At 42.3% G+C, this 26,968-nt stretch overlaps 1 protein-coding gene across 4 annotated transcripts in view; it reads left to right on the plus strand.

The window, feature by feature from the left end:
* Window positions 1-12,373: 12,373 nt before the first annotated feature.
* Window positions 12,374-26,968, plus strand: part of slc4a11 (solute carrier family 4 member 11) — a 72,282-nt gene continuing 57,687 nt past the window's right edge. For 2 of the 4 annotated variants that reach the window (XM_078289588.1, XM_071922505.2), the window contains exon 1: window positions 12,374-12,519. In XM_078289588.1, the coding sequence (XP_078145714.1) occupies window positions 12,483-12,519 (37 nt within the window). In that variant the 5' untranslated portion in view covers window positions 12,374-12,482. The remainder of the gene's footprint in view (window positions 12,520-26,968) is intronic. The other 2 variants (XM_078289589.1, XM_071922506.2) reach the window with 1 other exon arrangement.

Raw genomic sequence — 26,968 nt, forward strand, 5'->3', positions numbered from 1 at the left:
AATTGCGGGAGGCTATATTCTGATAGTTCCTGCAGTGATGTGTGCGGGCAGCAGAGTAACAAGAACCAGCTGCTCCCCTCGATCTCCTCCTCCTCCTCCTCCTCCTCCTCCTCTTTCTCCTCCATCTCTTTTCCCTCCTTTATTCCCCGGTGTTATTATGATTATCACCGTGCCTCCCTCTCTTCCTGTGCCAGAGCACAGCATAAACAACAACAACAAAGACAGCGCTGACAGAAAACCAGAAAGAGACAGACCTCCCCCCGTGCGCACACACAAGCACACACATACACATAGACAAACACTTACAGGCACATTGACACACAAGCTTACATACACACACACACACACACACACACACAGACAAAGACAGACACCTACACATATAGACACACAGATGTAGGAACACACACACACACACAGACACACAAACACCCACACATACACACACACACTGCTGCTAATGAAGGTCGTTCCCAGTAAAAATGAGGGAGCAGGATTCCCTCACTGATTGATGACTCATTGAGGCGATAGCTGTCGGTGTTTGTGCATGATTACTTGCTATGCTGTTTTACTATTACTACTACACTACTGCAGACACAGCTGCCTCAGGAGCCTTGTGGTGTCTGAAAACAGGCTAGCCTTTAATCACCAAGTAAAAGTACAGGAATTTGTCTTGGTAACGTCGGTGCAGAGACATTTTGACATCTTATTGAGCTGTACAGCAAGGACAAAAGGACACCACATATAGTGCTGTGGGACTGTGCAAGACACTGAATGGACAGTAGAGTACACATGCCACTGTACATTCTATAGCTATGTGCATATTAGAAAAGCTAGCTGACGTCATTGTAATACAGCATTGCGTACTGATATTTTATTTTATCTGCAAAAGGACCAGGGGCCTGGGCCCACAGAAAAAAATCCTAAGTTCTTCTCCTATCTTATCATAAGTTTCAAAGATATAAAAAAATCTTATTTTGCTATTATAGAAGCAAATCCTAAACTCATGGCTGTGTCCTATCTTATCTCTAGACCCCCTGGCTTAACTGAAGTTAGGAAATCCTAACTATTTTTGTAAATTCTAAATCTTAATCGGCAATCGTTTGTTTTTGCCTACACTATGGTTAGAATGTGCACAAGACGGCGGCTCAACTTCAACAGCTCTGTTTCAACTGACATATTATACAGTACATCACAATGGCTACTAATATTGGTGATAAAAAGAGAAGGGCCTTTAATTTTAGAAATAACGAGACAGAGGCCTTAGGCATCTTGTAAATCTGAATCAATATGTCATCTGGGAAGTTAAGGACATCATCCTGAGGTTTCATCAACCTCTCTATCTTTACATTTCTGTGTTCCTGCTCTTCATTGTCATTTATACCCAGCAGAAGTAGTGTGGCTGCCATTTTTGTCTGTTTTTTTTTTTTATTTAGGACTGCTATTCTAAAATAGGATTCCTAAATTAGGATATTCTCAAGTTAGGATGCTTCTGTAATAGCTAAATCCTTATCTTAAGATAAGATAGGATTTTTTCCTAAATGCAGTTAGGAAACGAGATTCTGTAATACCAAATATTCTAAATATCATCCTAAACTGAGATAAGAAATTTCTGTAATGTACATCCAGGTGCTCAAAAATGGCAAGTTTCAGGATTGACATCATTCAGTCCTCTTGGCCCTTCCCCCCTGTGCAGCTCACATCAATTGTTTCTATATAGAGCGCATGTTGACATACAGGCTTTGCACTGTGGGACTCGCCGTGACCTGAAACCAGGAGACTGCCAATGTTAAGCTCCGGCTGTGTTGTTTAGAAAAGGTGTATACCACAGGTAGTTAGGTTCTGGACGCGTTTGACATTTGATCTCAATGATTGTTGATCTTTGACTGAGATTAGGGCTCATTGGGACTTGTTAAAATAATGTTAGTACTAATAATGTGATACTTTGATCTATTCCTGTAGGGACATTCTCTCTACCCTCTACCCCTCCATGCTGCCCAAGTACTCAACAAGATTTCTCAAGCTCATTAAGCGATACGGTTTTTGAGATCTGGGTTGCCAAAGAAAGGTCCTGAGAAACATGATCACAGTATATTCACCTTGTCTTTTCAACATGCTATTTTTTTGTACTGTGTTTTGTTTCCTTCTGTTTTGTTTGCATACTGTATTGCATCATTTTGTCTTCTGGTTGATGGTTGATTAGTCAAATTTAGGTAGGCTCCTTCTCCCTGAAGTCCTTTGAGAGATGCTTTTTGATGAAGGACTATAGAAATAAACTTGACTGGACTTGACTCAGTCCCCTGAATTCAGGCTGAACCTTTTATGTGCAACCACCCCCATGGGCCTCGCGATTGTTACACTCTGTCACATGAGTGACAGAGTTCTTTCTTTCTTTCTTTCTTTCTTTCTTTCTTTCTTTCTTTCTTTCTTTTTCTTTCTTCCTTTGTGTCTTACTGAAACAGTAGGAAGGCTGAGAGGGAGACACAGTAGAGAAGGTTCTGGCAGGATTCAATCCCAGGCCAGCAGGGGGGTACATGTGGTTCCAGAGGCGGGGGTCCTAACTACTAAACCCTCTCTGTGCACCTTATTGCCTTTTAGTGGTTAAGGCGGTGCACCAAGTGGTGATTCATCACTCACTAACACACATGCTCGTACACACACACACACACACACACACACACACACACACCAAGCTGTGAGCCCAGAGGCCATTCCCACCTCCAGCCTCATCGCACCAGCTGCTGACTAACCGCTGACTAGCCGCAGGGTCACTCCGTGTTGTTTCTCTGTGCACTCAGCATCATCTAAAATTGAAATTTACACAGAGACCCCCCTCCCCAGGTATGTGGTGGAACTACCCTTTGATGCCAATTAGCTGGCGAAGGGGAGGAACCATTTTTACTAGATGTGTCGTTTTGAGCAGAAACAAGAAGCAGACCTGCCTTCAGCCCTCAGCTGGAATTTAGGGCAAGATGGGGTTTTCTTTTAGGGAAGGAGGGAGGTTGAGAGCAACCATGTGGTAGGCTATACCCATGTCACGTGTGTGTTTGTGTCTATGCGTGCCTGCTTGTGTCTGCTTTGCCCATTTCACATCACTACTGGACCTATCGAAATATAGCTTCCCTCATTTCCCTCTGTGTATTTGTGCATGTGTGCTTGGATCTAGGGAAATTGAGAACAAATTGGTAAGCTATACACACACACGCCGTAAACTGTTCTCCACCTTGCTTAATGTTTGTTTGTCCTGGGAACGTTTGATGAGCATATATGCTCTTTTTCAGCCACGCCCTGCTTCATATTGATACAGTTACACACATGCACATTTCTGTACATGCTCAGTACAACCGGAGCCTTCTGCTTTTGTTCCATTCCGGGAGCTGGGGCTGAAGTGCCTTGCTCAGGGGCACCACGATGGAAGTTGTTGAGGAAGCAAGAGTATTACTTACCTCTGATGTATATCTTGCCCTGAATTAATTCCTATTGTTCCTGTACTGTGTACCCATCACTGTAAAAAAGGAATTGTTGACTCAACTTGACTCAGTCAAGTCATCTTGTTGCTTTGACTGAGTTAAGTTATGTTAACATACAGTGTCAAGTTTATTACACTTAAATAAATTAGTTGATACAACATGCAGTTTGTTGACTCAACTTCCTGTGTCAAATAATTTGGACTAGAAAAGATTAGTTAAGAGAATTTAAAAAGATGTTGGTTGAGCTTATTTTATCAAGTTTTTACAAATGTGAATCAAGTTGGCTCAACATGAAATACTTAGTTTTTTCAACTTCTATTGCCAAGTTACTTAAGTTTACAGAAGTTGATTTCCAAAACTTACCAGACAAGCAAACTAATACCTACAAATCTACATGAGAACTAGCTGAGTCCAACCTAAACATTAACACATGAAAAAATAGCTCAAAAGACATATTTCAATCAGGACTTTTATTACAATCTCAAGAACTGTATTTCAACTCCAACCCACCCACACTCAATAAGTGTTCAGTGTTGCTTTAAAATTAAAATAAATGTCTCAATGGATGTCGACACGTCAAAAAGACCTTCCTTTGGGACATGTAGACAAAAAAAAGCCTTCATGCCCTCTCACACATCCTCACTCTTGCTCAGGGCTGCTCAAAAACTGAAATTACACTGTGTTCCACACGTAAAAAAAAGAGCATCCTTCCTTTGGGGAAAAAAAAACCCCCAACTCTCTAATTAAGTGACTTGTTCAACAGAGTCCACTCTGAGGAGTGAGTGTTCAGGGTTGCTGCAGTAAAATGCAGAAAGACATACGTAGAAAATTGTATTTCTCTAACTGATAAACTTGCTAAAATTTCAGTCAGAGCATGAAAACATACTTCAAACATTACTCAAATGTCCACTCTGTTCATGGTTGCTCTACAACATAAAATACACATTAGTGTCTCACAGACACATTTCCTCCAAATAGAGCAATAGAGATCAGTCAGAACATGAAAACATAAAATAAACTGGTGTGACCCACAGAAGGGCTATACATTTCTTTTCCTCTTGCTACATATTGGACATATCTTGGACATATGGCAAAAAAAAACCCAAACGAGAATGCTTCCTTTGGGACAAATGCAGAGACATCTTCCTAGGCCATCCCTCTAACTGAGCAATTTATTCTTCAGAGAGTGGACGTCCTCTTCAGGATCCGTTGGCTTCATGCAAAAACAAACAAAAAACAACAACAAAGGTGCCTGTGCTTTAGAGATGCTTTGCCATATAGTGCATACACACAGAGGACACATGAAACGACAAGTGTAACCCTCAGGGTTCCCACACATTTTCATGGATAGAATTTCAAAACTTTTCCATGACTTTTCAAGGATCCCTAATAGAATTTCCATGTAATGTGCGGCGGTGACTCTGAATCAATACGAGAAATTATTACTACACTGGACAAATAGGACACACCTCTTTATATTGGATTTTAGTGCTTTAGAGTCACTGCATCACATTACATGGAAGCTATTGAAATAAAACATGAATTTTCCATAAAAATATTTATAAAAAATAGAAGAAGCACTAAAATCCAATATGAAGAGGTGTGTCCGATGTGGCCTGTATAGTAATAATTTCTGGTACTGATTTGGAGTCACTGGGTCACATTACATGGAAGCTATTGAAGAAAATGCCATAATGTTTTATTAAAATATTTATGTAAAATAAATAAATGTATGACCGTGTATGGCACACCCATACACGGTCCAGCCATATACTAGGTTTTGACCTAGTCTTGTTAGAGTGAAATCCCAATGATTATGTTATTTCTCCCAGCAAGTTCTCCCCTGTTGTAACGTTACTCGTTAAAACAGCCAAGATGGCGCCAGTCGCCTTCCTTCCGCTCACCACTGTCCTTTCAAAATTGGCAGGTTGAGCTCGAGCTGAACACAAACAAACATCCTCGTAGATAATTGGAAAGGAAAAAAAAATCTTCACGCACTTCAGCCTATAGATGTCCTCAAATCCTATTTCACTCGGGCAGCTCATAATTTCCAACCACGGCTAGCTCGCTAACATGCTAACGTATTTTCAAAATGAACTAAACATGAAATATGCATCAAAAGTTGTGGTGACGGACCGTCTGAGACAGAGACTAGATGATTAATTTGCATTGCCTACTGATGAACTAACGTTAACTAGATTAAATTTATATGTACTTACTTGATAACGACGGTCCCAGCTCTGAGGAAATGGTGGCCAACTTCTTTGCTGGATTTCAGAGTGCGCAACACTGCGAGTCATGTGACCGTGACGTCATATTGCGGGCGCATGCGTGTGACAGAAAATGCAGAGGCTGACGTATTTTATTAAGTTAATTGAACGGATTATTATGAGTTTTCATTTTTTTTTTTAAGTTGAAGTTGTTGTAAATCATCTTACTTTGTTGTAATGGGCAATGAGTTCACTCAGCATGATTACACTAGTCCATCTGACTAAAAACCCAAATCCCTTTTTACAGTGTATGTACTTACAGTACTACGTTAGTACTCAATGTGTGTCTGCACCACTGTCCTGTTACATTTACTACATTTACTGTACTTAAGTGACTTTAAGTGATTCTGATTGGCTCTGCAGTTCCAAAGTTCCAGCTTGATGAAGCTTGGCTTCATTAAAATGATCCATATTCTCGTTAAACTAAGAAGGCACAATGTGGCCATAATTCTGTCCATGCTTAACAGTGAGAATCGTTGAGGCTAAATGTTAAGCTTGATAGAGTGCTTGGGGAAAATTAAAAGACTTCCATAAAGAGCTTAGTCATGTAATTACTTACTAATTACTCATGTATAGCCTAATCATACATCCCCATTTTTGTTTCCATAAGTAATAATCATAGGGAATTGGCATATTGATAATACTTCACTTACTCACATACTTTTTGTTCAAGTACTGTAATTTGGTTTATCTTGCACCATCAAGTATTTTGTAAGAGATGATCAGCTTGATAGATGGCTTTGAGAAAAGAAGACAACTTTAGTAACAGCTGTACTACAGAACTAAAATGACCTGTTATGCATGTAATGACATGCTAATGTACTGTCATTGCTGATTGTGTGTCGCTCTTGTTGGACAAAAAACACATAGCGAGTAAGGTTTTTCAGTGACAGCGATGTAGTTTTGAAATCACACAATGCAGCTTTAACAGGTTTTAAGTGTCCAAAGGTCATGAAACTCAATAGGCTACATAAGGCCATGTAAACCTTCAATTCAAGTCAGAAAAAGGAAAACACCAACTTTGTTATCTTGTGTGGAATTTTCTGCTTTACCCCTCTTCTGAAGCCAGGCAGACCGCTGCTAGTTTTAAAGGCATGCAGTAAACCATTGGCAATTGCCATTTTATTAACACAGACTCACACAGCTTCAGGCAATCACCTCAATGAAAACAAGGCAGACATTAATCCAAATTGCACCTGAACTCCATAATAACATATTGTGGCATTCCTGAACCCTATAAATTAGATCAACTATTTACAAAGAGCAGCTGCCAGCACTTGATACCATTAAAACTAGTATTATGAAACACACACCCTTGTTAAGTTATATTTTGAAGTATATCTGTAAACAGTATTGCTCTGAGGTGCTACATGTTTCACAACAAAATGGACATCAAGACTCTTGAATGAATCCACTAGTTTTTCTTAAACTGACATTATATTTAAATACTAAGACTTATGTCCATGGAGATATTCTTACCTATGAAGAGAAGATTTTTAAATATTTAAGCAGACAAATTAAATTGTTTATACTGTCCTTATTTTTTAAGGACAGTAATACTACTGCCTTCACAATCTTCTTGTTCTTGGCCAAAAACAAGTACATTCCTTTATAAATGAAGGCATCCCTACCATATTCATATACTCAAAAAGGACTAGCAAGACAACACAACAGACAGCAAATACTGGATGTATAAATACATAAATTTGAATCTGGACACATTTGGACTTGCCACGTGACTCAACAGCCACACATAATGATGACACTCACCTGCAGCTCTGCATTCTAATAGATTATTCATTTTCTACATCTACATCTACAGCTTGTGTTTGTTTCTGTGTGTGTGTGTGTGTGTGTGTGTGTGTGTGTTTGTGCGTATGTGTGTGTGGGTGTGTGTGTGTGTGTGTGTACGTGAGAGTTAAAAGTCACAATGAAATGAAAAATTATTTTTTCACCTTGTTAAATAATTCCCCATATAAAGTACACTTATTTACCAATAAATGCCAAAAAATGCACACAATTTCAAGATTAATAGTGGAAAAAAACAAGTCCAACCAGTAATAACAATACGTATTTTTCAACAATCCCCCCCTCCGCCTTTCCCATCATATAAAACCTGCAACTTTCGAAGTGACACAAATGGCAACATGGTACAGCGGTGCAATTTTGGGTGTTCAACCCCCCAAAAAACCTGTTCCTATGATACCATGGTTGCAGTTCCGATGTTTGTTATTGTCCAAACCGCCCACTTTTGAAAAGTCCCGCCTTATGTCCTGCCTCAACATCCTGTTCAACCGGAAATACACTGAGTTATGGAAGCAAGACAACATCGAAATGCTGTTTCCTTGTGACTTTAAGGTAGGTGGTAGGCTGAATAAATGGGTCTTGATTCTGTACTTGTGCATCCTCTTAATTCACTCCTAATGCATAACTTATTGACATTTACCAATACATGGGATCTAATGTAGCTATCCTTTGTACTATTTAACCAGAGTGAGCACTTATGAGTTGGAAATAGGTGGTGGGTGAGAACATGTGAATTGGCCTCCAGGGTGAATGCGCCCTGGCACACTCAGTGACACATTTGCCCTCACAGCGCCAAACAGTTCTTATGCAAAGCAGACCCACTGGCCATATCACACACAGTGTTGTTATACATGCAGCCGTTTGCAAGTTGCTGATCTTTCATGCAGCCTTTACATGAGTGTTGGAAATTAACTTTTTGATCCATTAGCCACTGTCAGGTAGATTCCTAAATTCGACCAGCAACTCACATTTTTCACCAGCCACTTTTTTAAATTAATGTTAAAGGATAAGTATAATGGAAAAAAAGCCACACATTATAGGCTATAGTATGTATGTTGACAATGATGGAATGCTTACAGCAGATAAAATTGACAATATGACAAAAAGAAGCTGCTTAAAGGTTAACTTCGGTATTTTTCAACCTGGACCCTATTTTCCCAACTTTTTGTGTTTAAGTGACTAAAGGGGACAACAATTTTTGAAATTGGTCCAGTATTGAGCGAGATCGCGTCAGCCGGCAGCCGCGAAACGAGCTGCAATGTAATCCAACGGGGCAAATGTGAACCGTCAATGTACGTCCACTAAAAGTGCTTGTTTTTGCCACTGACAGGCTCAGATTGTTATTATAAGTGTCTGACAACATTATGGAAAGGACCCTACAGAGAAATTAAACGTTTTTCTTTACCTTTCGCTTGATCCGGTCTGTTTGCTATTGTGTGTAACCAAGTCTTATAGGCTTATAGCCTATTTCACAATAAAGCCTACGCTTAAAAAACACAACACCAGCCTATAGAAAGAGTAAACTACAATGCACCATGTATTTACCAAACTGCACCTACTAGCCTATGTGTCAAAGTCTGAATTTGGCTCCGTTAATTCACCGTTTTTAACCGAGACCGGGACCAACAAGTCAGTCCAACTCTCTAGACAAAACCACGACACAACTTTCAGGGACCATAATGGCCATCCAGCGGGGAGATTACCGGACTACCGAGGCTACTGTTACTTACCCCAAGCCCCGGCAGCAGTGTCCTCCACTGGGGAAATGGTCCCTTTACCAGGCGAGCCATCCCGTCGCCTCCCCGCCGCCGTCCTGCTTCTACACCCCGGAGGAAATTGTTTTTCACGGGGACCCGACTCTCCCAACCTCATCGGAGCAGATCTTCAACCCCAATAACGATTGTTTTCTGTACGGCGGTGCGGTTTATGGCGCTACCGTCCACGTTATCACGCCCAAGCGTTTGCCGGAGCCCTTCAGACTTTCCACGGCAGCCCCTCCGCGCCCAAGCCGCCCTCCCCACTCCTCTCCCTGGTGGGGCGGAACGGGATCTTACTGCCGGGTTTCGACCCGTTCTTCGAGGGTTAGGGAGGGGGTCCCGAAACGGAGAGCACACCGGGGAGCCGCCGGGCACACGAGGCGAACCGTTCCCGGTGGAGAGACTGTCACAGCGGGGAGAGGAGCAAACAGAGGCCGGGGTCAGAGCCTCTCAAGGCGGGGAAGGAGGATGAGGAGGATGCGGCTTTGTCCAGCAGCACCGGAGAGGACAGTAATGGGCCGAGTAAGTGGAAGTCATACAGATTGTCATACAGACCGGATCAAGCGAAAGGTAAAGAAAAACGTTTCATTTCTCTGTAGGGTCCTTTCCATAATGTTGTCAGACACTTATAATAACAATCTGAGCCTGTCAGTGGCAAAAACAAGCACTTTTAGTGGACGTACATTGACGGTTCACATTTGTCCCGTTGGATTACATTGCAGCTCGTTTCGCGGCTGCCGGCTGACGTGATCTCGCTCAATACTGGACCAATTTCAAAAAATGTTGTCCCCATTAGTTACTTAGACACAAAAAGTTGGGAAAATAGGGTCCAGGTTGAAAAATACCGAAGTTACCCTTTAAGTCTAAAATCAACACATTCAAGAGAGCACAGAGAAGAACTGAACTGCTTTAAATGTTATTAAAATCTTACATTACGTCATGTTGTCACTTGAATGTCGCTTTTTTTTTCTTCAGCCCCAATGTCTCCTCCTTTGTTTGTTACAACCACCTTTCTTATTATCTTATTATCTCAACTCCAACAGTATGTCGCCACATTGTGCTTCCAGTTTGACAGTCTTATCTAGCCTCGGGGTTGACGAGCTAAACTGACACAGTGGGCGGTGAGGCTGCCCTATTTACTGTTTTGCTTGGTAACAAGATTTTGTATCAAAATGATTTATTTCAAACTATGTTACTAAGTGCGGTGCCTGGGAGTGGTCCTGGGGATTCCTATTTAATGTTTTCCTTGGTAATGAGATTTCATGCCAAAACGATTTGTTTTGAAGCTACTTTGCTAAATACGGTGCCTGGAAGTGGTCATGGGGGGAAAAAGGCATGTTGGGGTGGCTCGGGGTTGACTCTGTCTCTAGCAACACATTTTCTCTTCACATTAGAATTCCAATCTAAGGATGCAATCACACCTACAGTTTGTTTTCTTTGGTCCGAACCATAGCTGAAAAGTTTACTACGCATTATTGTATTTGGTTCGTTTGGTTTCACACTGCCAGTTACAAGCGAAACGGGGCTTGTAAACAAAAATCACAGGGGCTCACAAGTAGCTTGTTTATTGGACAGACTTTTGGTGAGCTGTCATCCTGTGAGATTGGCAGGGGGAGTAAAAACAAAGATCTAGTTCCAGTCTCTGTAACTTTAGCTAAGCATGATGTACTTTTCTGTGCTCATTATTTACCTTCTCTAGTGTTCATACCAGGTGAAAACGCATGAATAAATAGGTAAAAATGAGTTTGCCTTGATTCATTTTGTTATGCTTGACTTATTAAGCACAAGTAACTGTTGGCTATCAGATGTCAAAATCTGTCTCCTTATACCCATAAAACCGTATGGAACAACGGTCGAACAACGAACAACATGCTTGTAAAACTGTATGTTTAGGGGTCGTTTCCTGTAATTGGTACGATTACGTTCTCACTCCTAATGAACCGCACCACAGTTTGCTAAGAAGAGGACTGAGACTTGAGTTCAAATCGCATGATTCTCACCCGCCCAAACGAACCAAACTTATGGACAAAACGCTCCAGAGTTCAGTTAAACCGCTTCAACATGCCAGGTGTGAATGCACCCTAAGCAGGTTAAAACATAGTCAACTAGGCTACGGGGCGGATATTTTCTTTCACCTTTATTTATCCAGGGAAGGTTTGCTGAGCACACATGCCTTTCTTCAGCAACACACTCATACGCTTGAACACATTCACACCAGGGAGCTGCCCAGTACAAACATAGTCTTCAACTGTTGGCCACTGAACAGCTCCACTGCAGCAATATGGGTGGTGAATGGTATGAACATTGTTGATGACCAAAATAACCACTTTAAATAACGAGTAACTTAAATTATATTCCAGATTTAGTGCTATAACTCAAGTATCATTACTATTATAATAATCATTTTATAACCCCCTTTTGGAATGAAACACTTCATATGGAAATTCTGTTTGGGTTTGCCGGTTTTGTTTTTTGTACGACATGTTTTGCAACATAAACCTTTTAGTCTCCATTTGTGAACCTATGTAAGAAAATCACTGTGTGATAGTGTCAGTAGTCAACCATAGTACAGACTTGCAAAGCTGCATTTTTCCTTTCACAGTCTGTGTGATGATTTGACGCTTGGCATGGCAAGAGACAGACCACAGTTGTCAGATTCAACAGTGCCACTTTGTAAGTTAACCAAGTTAGTGTAACACAAATCAGAATTAGGACGCTACAGTAGACATATGTGAATGTGGTCATGGTGAGAGAGTGCCCCACGTTCATGGTGAAACAGTGTGGTTTAATCTGTGTGAGGCATACAGTATGTTATGGCATGATGGAGGTAACTGGCTTCCTTGGTTTGGGTTCGCCATGTTCAGATAGGTATGGTGGGGAGGTGTGCCTTCACATGAGTTTTGCCTTGTTGCATACTGGTCTGTCATAGGCTAGTTACTGGTGGGCTGGGAGAGAGGGGAGGGGGAAAGCAGAGGCACTAGGACCCAGTGGTGAGACTGTGAGTAGGCAGGCAAAGTGGGGCTGAGTCACTGCATGTGTCTGAGAGGCAGTCAGAAACAGAGCAGAGCAAGGGAGCAGAGGTGATCTCACACTCATCAGCGCAGGATAACACAACCATGATGGGTTGACTTGGGGGGAGGAGAGAGAGGAAGTGTGCATTCGCCACCACTCGCTCAACTATGGAGACCAACAAAGTTCTTCATTTCGTGCCTTCGGGTAAGTGGATCAAAGCTCTGAGAGCTGCTCCTCAGCTGAGCACGACACAGCATTCACTGAGGGAACCTTGGGGTTCCCTACCTAGTGAAACCTGAGAACCCCCTCTGCAAAACATGTGCAGCCTACCTCCACTTCCACTCTCGGGGAGGGCAGCTGTTTGTGCGTGCATGTGGTCTACTGTATATTTTTGCTGTTTTTTTGCGTTTGCTTTTTCTGTGTACTTAGGAATGTGGCAATGCTCTGGTTTTGACAATAATCCTGTTTTTGATTATGTTTTGGGGTTTTTTCAGGGGCGGTGGGGTTGTAGCAGCCTTGTCTTCCTTACAGAAATGCAGATGTTTCTGTGCATGTGTGTTTGTGAACGCGTTAGGCTTTTTTTTCTTGTTTATGTCTGGTATGCGACATGAGAGGCTCCCACGTCGTATATCTTCAGTCCAGGAACGGAACCTTGGGAAAAGAATGCATCGCAGATCCACCCATAGAAAGACAGAATACCTGTCGAGCAGGGAGAGATGGAATGCCGAGAAAGCCTGGTTTCAAAAATCCACTTTCTCATGTGTGGCACTGACTGGGCTTATGCTCGTGCATGCGCGTGTGTTAGACAGAGAGGGATCGAGACAGCGCAAGAGAGAGAAAGAGATGGTGTGTGTACATGCCTCTGTGTGTGTGTGTATGTATGTTTGTGTGTGTGAGACATTGAGAGAGAAAAAGATATGTGCGCGTTCACATATTTGTGTGAGATCGAGACAGAAAGATAGGATGAGATTGTCTGCGTGTGAGTGGACACATGCGTCTATGTGTGCACATATGTATGTGTATGAGAAATCATTGTGTTTGTGCGTGTGTGTGCGCGCGCGCGTGTGTGTGTGTGTGTGTGTGTGTGAGAGAGAGAGAAAGAGAGACAGATTAGTGTTGGTGACAGCCACAGGAGAGCAACGAGTTCTCCCCTCACAGAAAGTCCTCTGAGAGCCCAGAGCCCATTTGGAGGTGTGATGCGGCTGCCTCCTCACTTTCATTTTGTCTGGGAAGGCAGAGCGGGATACTGCGTCTGTGTGTGTGTGCGTGTGTGCGTGTGCGTGTGTGTGTATGCTCCCATGTGTGTATGATGAGGACACTGTGTGGGATAATGTGCGAGTGCGGGAATATTATGTATCTGTGAGAGTGTGTGTGTGTGCGCGTGCATGTGTATTTAAGTGCATGAGTGTGTGTGTGTACATGAGCCTCTGTGCGTGTGTGATGAGGACAGTGTGTGGGATAATGTGTGAGTGCGGGAATATTATGTCTGTGATTGTGTGTGTGTGTGTGCGCGCGCATTTATGTGTGTATGTGTTTGTCGGAGTTCATCCGTGCTCTGGTGAGAGTGTGAGAGTGTGTGTGTGTCTGCGAGCGTCATGCGCCGTGCACACTAACTACACCACTGAGTGTGTGTTGGGGCGTGATGGACATTGCTGTGGCTCGTCCTCTGAAGAGTCATTTGCATTCATTTGCTTAGGAGCTGATTAGAGGCAGAGAGAGGGCAGGTTTGGTCCCGGCAGCAGAAAGGTTTGGTACTGTGAGGGAGAAAGATTTGATAGGGATATTTGAAAGGTTTGGTACTGTGAGGGAGAAAGATTTGATAGGGATATTTGAAAGGTTTGGTACTGGTAGGAGAAAGATTTGATGTGGGCATTCAAAAGGTTTGGCACTGGTAGGGGAAAGGTTTGATATGGGCATTTGAAAGGTTTGATATGGGCATTTAAAAGGTTTGGTACTGGTTGGATCCATTAAAAATCTTGTTGAGTATTGTGGAAATTATATTTAATTATAATTAGGCCTATTCAAATTATGAAGTCATGTAACCTAAGCTTGGGTTTAAAGGATAACCCTAACCCTAACCTGCAATAAGTAATATTTTGAACGCCCTATAGCACAAAACAACCATAATATACTGTATCTGCAGGGTGTTGATGGAGTTATTGATCACTACCAATGACTCAACAATTACTTTGCCAGGTGCAGAGGCTTCTGGCTTTGAAAACTCACTCTGGTTTTACTGCCCTCTGGATTTCTGAAACATAAAGCACAGCAAACTATGCTATACAAGACCTTTCAGCTTGGCTGGAATGCGTCTTCGATCTATCAGATTGCTTGGCTGAAACTACCCATTGTGTTATACAGATTACAGAAAATATTATATATATATATATATATATATATATATATATATATGTATATATATTTTCATTATTATTGTCATCTCTGACCATTATCAACCCTTATTACAGCATATTGAAAGTAATCTTCCTGATCCTGTCATTATCAGTGAGAATCTGCTGACAGGTGAAAGAGGAGCTGGCACTGTGGGAAATCAGGATCCACTTTATAGAGTTGTGAATCACCAGAGAGCTCCCAGTTGTAATCACAAAATTTGATTTTTGCAGTTAGTATTGCGAGATGTATAGTGATTTACTTTCTGCTTCTCTGTTACAACAGAGCAGTGGTTCTCAAATGTTGGACTGAAAATGCCCAACAACAACAAAAGGAAGCTGCCTGCAACAACGCAGTGTGGGCACGTACCTACAGAATGGTTCAACAGTGACACCAAGCAATGACTTTTATATTCCCTCTTCTCCCTTGGGTTATTTTCCTTAATTCACTATTGATATAAGCTTAAATGCTGCAAATATTAATTATTTCACAGGAGCAACATTCCCATTTAACTGAAATTATATAACTGTGATAATATTTGTGTACAAATAAATTATTGTTTTGGAAGGAGTGCCTTTCAGCACCACATCCAAAACCAATGGATTATTGAAAATGTAGTAACTGTAAATCCAGCCACTCAAGCCAATGAAAATTTTTGACTGTCTTCTTTAAACAGTCATGATTAAATATTTTAATCCCTACATAAAAATGAACTCTCACAGGTAGTAGGAAGTGGATCCTCAGGTGTGACAGACAGCCATATAATCAGGGTTGTAGTGGTGATCGCAGGCTGCAGAGACGGTGACTGTAGCTAGAAAATATCAGCATGGAGGACACATAGTGGCTGTGTGAATTAGTAGTTCGACCATGTGGAAGTGGAGGTGTGTGTGAGTGAAGATGGATGACGTGTGCCTGTGTGTTCGTGCGTGTGTGTGTGTGTGTGTGTGTGTGTGTGTGTGTTTGTGCGTGCACGTGTGTGTGCATGCTGTAGCTAGATGTGACAGTGATCTCTGATCAGTATTCACCGCTGGCAACAGATCTCAGAAGCTCTAGCCTCTGAGCACAGCCATCTGGGCAGAGGAGAAACACACACGCACACAAATTATTATACAGTACCACATACGCACACACATACACACACATGCTATGCACACACACACATACACACACACACAGGCACAGGAATGTCACATAAACACATGCACGCATGTTTATGCACACACCCACAGACAGACACACATGCAAGTGTACGTACATGCATACACACACACATACGTAGTAAAAATTCACACACACGCCAATGTGCGCACACACACAGACACACTAGCGCACACACTCATACATGCATACATAGACTCACATTTACTGTATCGCCGACATTGTCCATACACAGCACATAACAGTACACACAATTAATTCTGTCAACATATCATTTGTGTTGGTTTACACATGTGAAACAATTATGTAGATGTGTCAACACAGACACTCATCATGCACAGTTCGAGGCGCACGGAATGAAGACCACACATGCATTACAATTTGATCTCACACACATACACACACTTTTTCTCTCTCTCCTGCTATCAGTCTTTACATCTCTGTCTTTCTCCATCTTCCTCTTTCTCTGTTTATCTCTTTCTCCCTCTCCTACACACATACTATACATACATATGCACTCCTTCGCTTGCACATTCACACCTACAATTACACACACACACACACACACACACACACACACACACACGTAGCAGGGACAGTTGTATATTTTGAGAAAAAAGGCACAATATGCAGAAGACAGTGCGATGGAAGAGTCTGAAAACATTTCCTCCTGTTGTACTCATAGTGTTAATGTCATGATGAATGCAGCATTTCCAGTCAATAGGGATGGGCAGTTTAATCTATAGGGGAATGGCATTTAGGGGATGATATAGTGAGCCATATCATAATGAGAATCTCTTTAATCGCCAAGTGTAACAGCAATTTGTCTTGGTGCCATTGGTGCGGGGGAAGCATATTGACAGTTCACAAAGTTCCTTATATTGTGTGGCCTCCCAGTACCATAGGCACTGATGGTTATTTACAGTGTGTTTCTGTAGGTCACCGATGTACTGTCATTTGTCCTGTGTATTTTATCACTCGTAGTGTTTCAGTGATAAAGGATTTTCCCACTGTTATATCAATTAAGTGAAACTACTACAACAGCAACTGTTACTTCTATTACTACAATTAGTACTTCTACTACTATTACTATAAGGAATGAAAGGATTTCATCCAGTACATTTAGTTTGGGGGAAACATGTTATATTTTTACATTATATATATTACAAAAAGTTTTACTTTCATGGCAGTGATCATTTTGTCAGTGTACAGTAGCTGTCAATTTCGCCATATCTAATTTTGTATTGAAACTAAACCAGGGCTGTAGACCTGGTCAAGTTCAAGTCAATTCCAAGACCAGGTTTAGTCAAGTTCCAGTCAAGACCAGGTCTAAAGGGAGTCGAGACCAAGTCAAGAACAAGAACAGAGCAAGTCGAGTCCTATTCAAGACCAAGAATGGTTAAGGAGTTTCTTAAGGATGAACAGAGATGTAGATCTATCTGGAGGAGCTCTGTATTTTACCCTTCAATATCCAACTAATCAATGCATAGAAGTTTGAGACCCATTACATACACAGGTTTCTACAGGTGAAATCATTTAAATTGTTTGTGGGGAAAAAATGACATAATAAAAACATCCATGAAATTACCCATTTTTTATAGTTTTGTATAGGCAGGAAAAAGTCTAGACGACATCCAAAAGTAGCCGAGACCAAGATAAGTCCGAGATGAAACAGGCAGAAAACTGAGACGCCAGAAAAGTGGTCGAGATTCAAGTACTACAGCCCAGAACTAATGTATAATGAAATGCAGTTGGTTATGATTGTAATCAAAATGGCCCATTTGGATTGTCTCATAACATCTTGTATATCCTATACTGTGTATCTTGGTTCTTACAGTGAATTGAATATACAAAACTGGACCCAAATGTGGAATTTCCTAGATGTTAAACACCCTATCCCACAATGTTAGAACACTGTCCCTATTGGTACGGTGCACAAAAATAGCCTTCTTGTTGGAAACATGTTATTCTTTTACAACTTTTAATTCCACACATCCTCATTGTTTTAGGGGCCCCCAGATGTGCATGTATAAATAGCATCTATTATTGTGAGGAGGCGGATTAAATTGGCGCTATCGTCTTTTTCAACGGTCAGATAAAGTGTGGTTTAAATACTGGTGTTCTGCACCCTAGAACAACAACCAGTAATCACCCTAATCCAGTTAGACTCTTATATTTTTAACCCTGATTATTAGAGGAGAAAGTCTCACAGGCATTGGCATTATTGGATAGTTCCTTTTTATGCACATAATTGAATGTAAAACGCTTGTTTCTCCTCAAGTGGATTTCCTGTCTGTGTTCGTTTTTAGCAGCAGATGACATGCTTGAATTTACGAGCAGTATTTAAGAGAATGTTTTCACCGGGTGAAAGGGGAAGATGGGTAACTGGTTTTACAGGCCCTATAGTGTAGACTGATCCGCTTTAACTTGACTTCAGAAAGAGTTCATGTCTTAATCTCGTTCAAAATACGATGGAAGGTTATGAACCAAGAAACGAAGCAGATTGTCAGCTGCCATCGTCTTCCTATTGAAAGCAAAAGAGCGCTCCGTCACACACAAGCAGGTGTAAATGCACACAGATACATTAGGCGTACACACATACACACGCTCATACACACATTCTCAAATTCACTTACCCATTAGGAAATGCAGACGATAACTGTTGATCTACATTTATGCTCAAACTCATAAACACATACATACACACAGTTAGAAAATGCAGATCTCTGTGAACTTAGAGTCCCATGCTCACACACACGCACGCACGCACGCACACACACACACGCACACACACACACACACACACACAATGTTGGTGGTCCCCTCCCAATCTTTGGTCATGACATGCCGCTCCGACTTGCTGTACTGTAATTAGGCTACAGTTTACCACCAACCTCTAACATGTACACACCCATTCACTGAAGATTAAAGCTTACTCGACAGGTTACAGCTCAGGAAATGGCACCATAGACAGGCAAGGCATTTGTCTCAGTTCCTATTCAATATTGCTCTTGTACGGTCTACCAAGGCTGCATAACAGAGCCAAGACAGAACAATTTGTACTGTGCGGGCTACTTTCTCCTTTGCAGTGAATTTAATTCAAAAGCAACAAACAGAACAAAACAGTGTTGTAGATGTGAAGCTCTGCTGCGCGGTACTCCCGACGCCACCCCCCCCCCCCACCCCCCCCCCCCACCCCCACCTCCCCTCTTCTTCCCTTCTCTCAATCCACCCCCTCCCCAACATAGTAATTATTCCAAGATGTCCAAGGATGCCCGTGTCGATGAATTCCCAACCCTCGATTGCAAGGCTGCCCCATCCACGTGCCTGAGCAGAAATATCAATGTGCTAAATAGAGTATGGCAACACGTATACCAGGAATAACGCACACTCAGAAGGGCATTAACACACACACTTTGTTAGATTGCCACAACTACACACAAACAGGCATGCACAGATACAGGCACACAAATGCATACACAGTCAAGCCGGCACACACTTAAACAAACACACACACATGTCTTGTCATGTACAACCCTACCAAGCCAGTCAAACAAGGTGCATGCTGGACTCTTCTACAAAAACATGTTGCATCGTGTTGTACAGTGGCTCCTGCAGACATTTTCTCTTTCCCACACACACTAAGGTTGTTTATGCCATGCTGCTTTTACACACAAAGCTACTGAAAGCTGAATTTATATACGTAGACTCAAACGTATAGTCTATGTCCATATTTCGTTTTTTGCATTGTCCCTTTGCACTGTGTTTGATGTCCTTTTGTCCTTGTACCATGTTACGCCAGTAGACGCTTAAGCTGTCCTTTTGCCTCTGCACCAAACCGCATTAAAATTCCAGCACATTTATTGTAATTGGTGTAATTTGTAATCCTTTAGTTAAAACTCTGTCACTGCAGTTGGGTGGTGTACAATAAATGTAGGGGAATTTGACTTGGTGGAATTGGTGCAGGGACATATCAGCAACTTGCACAGTAGCGCAGTACTTACTGACACGCATGGTACAAGGACAAAAGCACCTCACCTAGACACACAATAGACTATGGACTACACATACGACTCCACACTCAGTGTGGTTGAGTGATGAGGATTAAACAACATGGATAGCAGAGAGACATAGGATGGTAAGCAGGAGTACAGTATGGTGCCAAGGTTGTTTAATTGAAATTCTGTCAGTGTAATGTAGTGCTAAGCAAAGGGACAGCAGCTCAACAGGTAGAGCAAGGCGCAGACACTGCCGGGGCTAGGGGTTTGATTCCCACTGGGGCCACCCATGATAAAAATGTATGGATGCACAATCCTGTAAAGCACTTTGGATAAAAGCAGCCATCAAATTGCATATGTTATGATATTTAGAACGGCAGGCTGGAGTATGGTACAGCAGAGGGTTGTTTTAGCCTGATATTCAGACTGAATGGCCATTTCGTTACCACTCCGTTACTCAGCCTCCTCGTTAGCCATTTTCTGTGTGGGGTGGGAGGGTGATTTTCCCCTAACCAATCACTAGTGACTGAAATATCCGGCTGCTCTGACATTACCGTATTTACCAACTTACCAAGAATGCTGGCCAATTTTGACAAAAATATTGTCTTTGCAAAGACAATATGTTGGTTAAGGGGGAGATTTCAACAAATCTATTCTGCCGAAACGCCAATGAAAAACTGTTTCACAGACGGTTCAAACTTTAGTCTCGCCCGCAAAGGCGCTGATTGGCTTGATTGTCTCTCAGAACAAGAACAAGCCGTTGACAAGGGAAACATCAGGCTCTCTAAATCGCTCAACAAAATCTGAAAAGTGGGCGCAACGCGATTCAGGAGTCTGGAACCAGGCTAGGGTTGTTAAGTTGAAACGCTGTCACAATCACAATCACTCGTTGCCTCAATGACATTGATGCAGAGACAAATCTGCAATTTACATACAGCAGTAACATGCATCGAGACACACATGATATAAGGACAAAAGGACCTCACATCCAGTGCAAAAGAACAGCGTGAAACACGGACAGTAGACTAGACCTAGATCACTTTCCGCCGACATTTTCTCTCCTGCTGCCTTACAGCGAGGTTTAGCTGAAACTGTCTGTGTAGTTCTGTGGGGGACAACACAAATGAAAAGCAGTGAGATATATTGTCGGATGGCGGGCTGGAGCAGAGTACAGTAGAGGGCTGTGGGCTGTGTTCAGCCCACTGTGGAGAACAGCAGACTTGAAAGGGAGATGGTGGCCTGGCTTTAATCGAGCCAGAGGAAGAGGGGAATGTGCAAGCAATTAGCAGGAATCCCCTAGCACTGGCTCTTTTTTCCTTCTATGAAAATGGGAGCAGCCAATTTCTGCAGCACAGAGCGAGCGGTTGGTTGGTGTGTGTAGACGAACGGCATCCTCAGTCACTCGCTCACTCGCCAGCTCGTTCACTGCCTTGCTTGCTCGCTACTAACACCACCACCGCACACACACACATACACATGGTACACACACACACACCTCCCCTAAACCATGGCCGTCCAAGCAGTGTGTCCCTGCAGCAGCACCTGAGCATAAGCCTAAACCTGTGTGTGATTGTGTGTTTGTGAGAGAATGATAGGAGAGAAAAGGTGAGGGAGGAAGGGGAGAGAGAGAGGGAGAGGATAGAAAAATAAAGACTGAGATGGACCAAGAGTAAGTGAAGCAAGAGAGGGAAGATGGAGATAGAAAGAGAGACTGAGAGGGGGAGAGAGAAATGAGAAAGGAATAGAAAAAAGAGAGAGGTGGAGACAGTGGAAGAGAAAGATGGAGAAAGAAATAGAGAAATACAAAAGGATGGATGGAGGACAGAGGAGGAAAGGGAGAAATTAAAAGATGAAAAGGCGGGGTGGGAGGAGGGTGGAGGGGTTCAAATTGGAGTGTGTTCCTGCGCCAACCTCAGTCACGACGCCTCCACTAGCCGCACCGCAGACCAAACCCCGGAGCTGGACTCATCAGCAGACTCACGGTAGCCAGCTCACTATAACTATCAATCCCTCTCAGGTGAAAGGAGCAGGTGATTACTGCACAGCTTTTCAGTCCACAGACCTGATGCTGAGGCAGAGAGGGTACACCGATAAAAAACAGTCTGGAAAACACAAATGCTGCAATGTTGAGTTTTTACACTAATGTAAATTCTCATTTTAGGCATAATTTGCGCAGTTATCCAGACTGAATTACTTTGAGTGCAATAATTGAGCTTAAATTCCTATACTGCCAACATTACAAGGAACCAGTTGTAAGGGTCAGTACCATGGCGATCTGTCAATTGCTGTAACGAATATTCCTGTATTCCCTAAAAAATGTAACTAAAGCAAATTTGCAGGCCTGATGTGAGGTACAAGGCTGTCCTGGCTTTAATTAGTTTGGTCAGGTTTGCCTGTGGCTGTGTCCTTTTAACCACTGTGCTGGGCTGCACCTTAGCCTGAAGCAGCTCTTCTGCTTTCTGTCATGACACAGACACATACACACACACACACACACACACACGCGCGCGAGCGTGCGTGCGTGCGCGCACTAACAGCACACACATACTTGTATGCCTGTTCTCTAACACACACGTGCATGCAGACGTGGACACCTGTAGATACTCATATAGACAAGAACACAGAATTACATATGCACATTCATGCATGCATGCAGTGTATATGTATATATACACACACACACACACACACACACACACACACCAACAGCCCATGCCAAAATGCACACACACACACACACACCAACAGCCCATGCCAAAATGCACACACACACACACACACTGCTGTCCAGCATCAGTCAGGACAGCACTCGCCTGCTTGCCAGACAGCTCGACTGTAGCCAGCTTCGTGGTCAAGGCTCTGCTGTGACATCATCAATGTCAGACACCAATCAAGGGACACAGCTGTCTGCAGCAGAGCCAGCAGCCTCTCCTCTAGTTTAAACAAAGCTCACATTTTATTCTTTGATCTGTTTATTTAAGGGAGAAGCTCAACCAGTCTGTCCCTCTTGTGTTGCAGTAGTTGGATAGCTATTTGATTGGACAACTGACACTGAGTGAACAGTTTCAACATCATTGAAATGTCTAAAATGGAAACTGTCTCGAGGGGGGGGGGGGGGGGGGGGGGGGACATAATCAATAACAAAATCTGTCCTGAAGTGGCAATTGTCCTGACGATTGATTTGTCGTCTCTGTAGTTTAATTGTGAAATTTTGACGTGTCACTTGTCAATTTTCACCAGTCACAGTTTCAGTCTTTGTCCTTCAGTTTTCCTAAATCTTCTTGTTAGCAATGTAAGCATTCCTTATTGAAACCATGGGACAGAGCTTGCTGCAAACACAGTCAAACCCCTGAGTTTCAAGAAGGAATGCAACAATGCTACCACTCTGTTTCAAGGAAACTGAAGGACAAAAGTTGATTTTTTTTCTGCCAATGTGACTCGTGGTACTTTAAGGTTCTTTGGATAAAAGCATCCACCAAATAACAAATGCAGTGTTATCCACAGTAGGTTGGCAGGCTGGAGTCTGTCAGAATCATAATCACTGTATTGGCCAAATACAATACATATTGACATATCGACAACTTACATAGTATCGCAGCCCACACTTACATGTGGCACAAGGACAACAGGATGTCACATACAATGCAAGAGAAAACAACAACTTAACAGCCAACTTATAAATTAACTAACAACTGTTTACAGTGTCTAAGAATCCCTTTAAAGTTTTAGGGTAAAAAAGGGTTGTATAGAATGTGCAGGAGAAATCAGATAAACAAGAAGGTTTTTGTTGGCTGCTCCAGTTTGTAATATGGATTGGTTAATCACCCAAAGAGTGTGAGCCTCTTTAGTTTAATTTAGTTTTAACAGAATGTTTAGGAGAAAAAAACACTAAGGAGTGTAGTTGAATACTACTAATGTTAACACTGATTAAAATTGATAGGTCAGCATCTAAATGTGTAGCCTCTGTAGTTCAGGATTTAGCATAAACACATAAAATAAAATGTACAGGAGACGTGAGAAAACCAGGAAAGCTTTTGTTGACTATGCTAGCTTCTAAAATTTATTTGAATGGTAGGCCTACACATTAATAGTAACTTCTTTAGTTAAAGATTTAGCATTTGTGGACATTATAGAATATGCAGGAGAAATGAAACCTATAGGAAAGCTTTAGTTGACCGCTCCAGTTTCTAATGGAGTGGCAAATTGCACTGAAAGTGTGAGCCTGTGAATCTGATGAGAGACCAGCAGAGACTTGTCTTGATGGAGCTGGGTTGAAAATGATTGTCTGACCTTGTGGGGTTATGATTAATTTGAGAATCAAGCCAAATCATGTTGCTCTTGAATATTTGTAATTAATTTCCAATTCACAAGGGATTGCACTGTGGCTTTCTCCCCACAGGATTTTGACATGCTGCAGCATGAAGTAAACAAGTCTCATAACTGGTTTGATTCACAATAGATTTGGTTGTCATCATCCTCTATAGCTCAAAGGGTACAGCATGGCACCAATACTGCTAGGGTTCAGGGATTCAATTCCCACTGGGGCAGCCCATATTTAAAATGTATTCACTGATTGGTTTTGTAAGACATTTTGGATAAAAGCGTCCATCAAATGGCTTATGTTAGGTTATTCCACTGTGTAGCTGGTGGTAAGAATAACCACAGACATTTTTCATCTGTGCAGAAATATATGGTGGTTGGACATGGTGGCTTTGTCCTAGTGGTTAGAGAGATCTTGCCATCACTAGAAAGGTTAGGATGAGGGTTTAATCCCTACAGCAGCCAGTGTCTCCATCCCTGTTGAACTGTTATTGCTTGGAACCGTTTATTTGAAGTGTTTACTCCTTTAGTTCGTTTGGCCAGGTGAGAACAATGCCATTTGAACTTGGGTGTGCACCAAATAACCGCACCAAGACCGCCTGGAAATGCAAGTTTCGGTCCTCTTCCTAAGCGAACTGCGGTGTGGTTCATTAGGAATGAGAACATAATCCGAACCAACTTCAGGAATCGACCGCAAAGCTCAAGGTTTTATGGATATAAGTAGACGAATGTTGACATCTGATAGCCAGCAGTTACTCTGGTTAGAAAGTCTATCATGACAAAACGAATCAAGGGCAAAACACAGTCTGGACTGATGCTCATATTCATCTATTTGTTCATGTATTCTTAATTGATATGAACACCAGAGAAGCTAAATTACAGCAAAGAGTGCAGAGTCCATCATGCTTAGCTAAAGTTACAAGGACTGGAATCAGATTTATTTTGACTTGAAAGATGATCAGTTACAAAAATATATTTTTTAAATAGCCCCGGTTCACTTGTGATTGGTTGCAATTAGAACCTAAATGAACCAAATCCAAAAATGCAACAAAGTAAATGTTTCCACAATGATTCAGACCAGAGAAAACAAACTGTGTAGGTGTGATCGCACCCTAAGCCACTGAAGCCCTTCCTCCTGACCTGTGCTCCAGCATGCCGCTGCAGTCTGACGCCTCTTAGGAAATATTTATGTGTTGCATGTAGCGGAGGCACATGCAAAGGGACAAATTGGTAATTACACTATGTGTGTAATATGGCGATTGAGGTGAAAAAAAAGAATACAGATCAAGCCCAAATGCTGGCCTGCTGTTTTTAAGGGTGTGCTATAGCAAAACAGAATGGCGCAGAGCAGAGCATCAGGAGGAATTCCCTCTCCGCCTGGGCTGTCTCAGCGACCACAGATCCAGGGAGGACGGGTGCCAAGAGAGCCCGTGGGCACAATTAGCCAACAAAAGCCCCCGCCTCCTCCACGGCACTGGCCCGGCCCTCGTAGATTCCCCTACAAACGCAGCAGGGGCACCTTTTAATCTCTCGCATACCTCTGTCCTCCTCACTGCAGACTCTTAGCCTCACCTCTCCCGTAAATTCCTGGGCTGTCCCCCCTGGGGGCTCTGGCATCTGCTTTGCATGTACCTGCAGCCCAGTGCCCTGCATTAGATCAGCCTGCTTGGGGAGGAAGATTGGCTTGGTTTCAACCTGGCTGTATTGTATATATGCCGAGGCTCTGATACTATAAGTTGCCTTTTTCCTCTTGTCTTTGAGTAAACTTTGTACAGATGTTATTTCCCTTAAGGACTGTGGTAAGTCCAATTCCCTCAACATTTTTCTCTATTGAGACCTAGGGCTGCACACATATTCGAAAAACATCAAAAATAGCAATATGAACTACTACAATTTCCAAATTGCATGAGGCTGCAATTCAAATCAGAGTGGTGGGTGCTCGAAATGGACTCCTAAACATGGGATTCTGGTGCTGAGGCTAGTTTCTGGCCTATAAAATAAATTAGACATTGTAGAAACACTTTAATTGTATTCAAACAGAGCAATATTAAGCAACAACATGTCAGTTTTTTATTAAAAAATGTTTTCTGAAAATTCTAAAATATTGAAAAATCTGTCTGTATACTGTATTGGCGTTTATATCGCAATTGCAATATTCAGCAAAATAATCACAATATGATTATTTGTCAATATCGTGCCGTCCTATTGAGACCGTAGGAAGACTGAAAGGGTGCAGAGCAGAGGAGTCAAAGGAGAGAAGGTTGGATGGGATTCGATATTAGGCAAGCAGGGCTCCAGAGGCAGCGGTCTTAACAACTACACCATCTCAGAGCGGCTTGGGTGTCGTTTTCAGGCTTAGTCAGGCAACTGTTACGTGCTGCGTCACAAGTTATCAAACTGATGCAGAAACCACAAAAGCTGCAAAGGCAACAAGCAGCTGCCTGACACCATTTGCAGATAGCTGGTATCAGAGGTGGGTTTGGGTTTATCAGAAAGGAAGAGATTGTCATGCTGTATGTACTGATACTGCATCAAGTGATGAGTGGAGCAGATGTTGCCTTGCTTGTGGGTTTGTGACATGTATACCAAACTCTGCTGACTGACAGAGAGATATTTCCCTCATGTACATGTTGGGCAGTGATGAAAGGACTGACTCTAAGTAAGAGGCTCACAAACACATGCACGCACACACACACACACACACACACACACAGATGCGATCAGGGTGTGCAATGAGAGGTATAGGCTATGTGTGATACTGGTCTAGCCAGTTTTGACTTCCTGTT

This window comes from Centroberyx gerrardi, chromosome 17, assembly GCF_048128805.1.
Source record: "Centroberyx gerrardi isolate f3 chromosome 17, fCenGer3.hap1.cur.20231027, whole genome shotgun sequence".
Taxonomy (NCBI): domain Eukaryota; kingdom Metazoa; phylum Chordata; class Actinopteri; order Beryciformes; family Berycidae; genus Centroberyx; species Centroberyx gerrardi.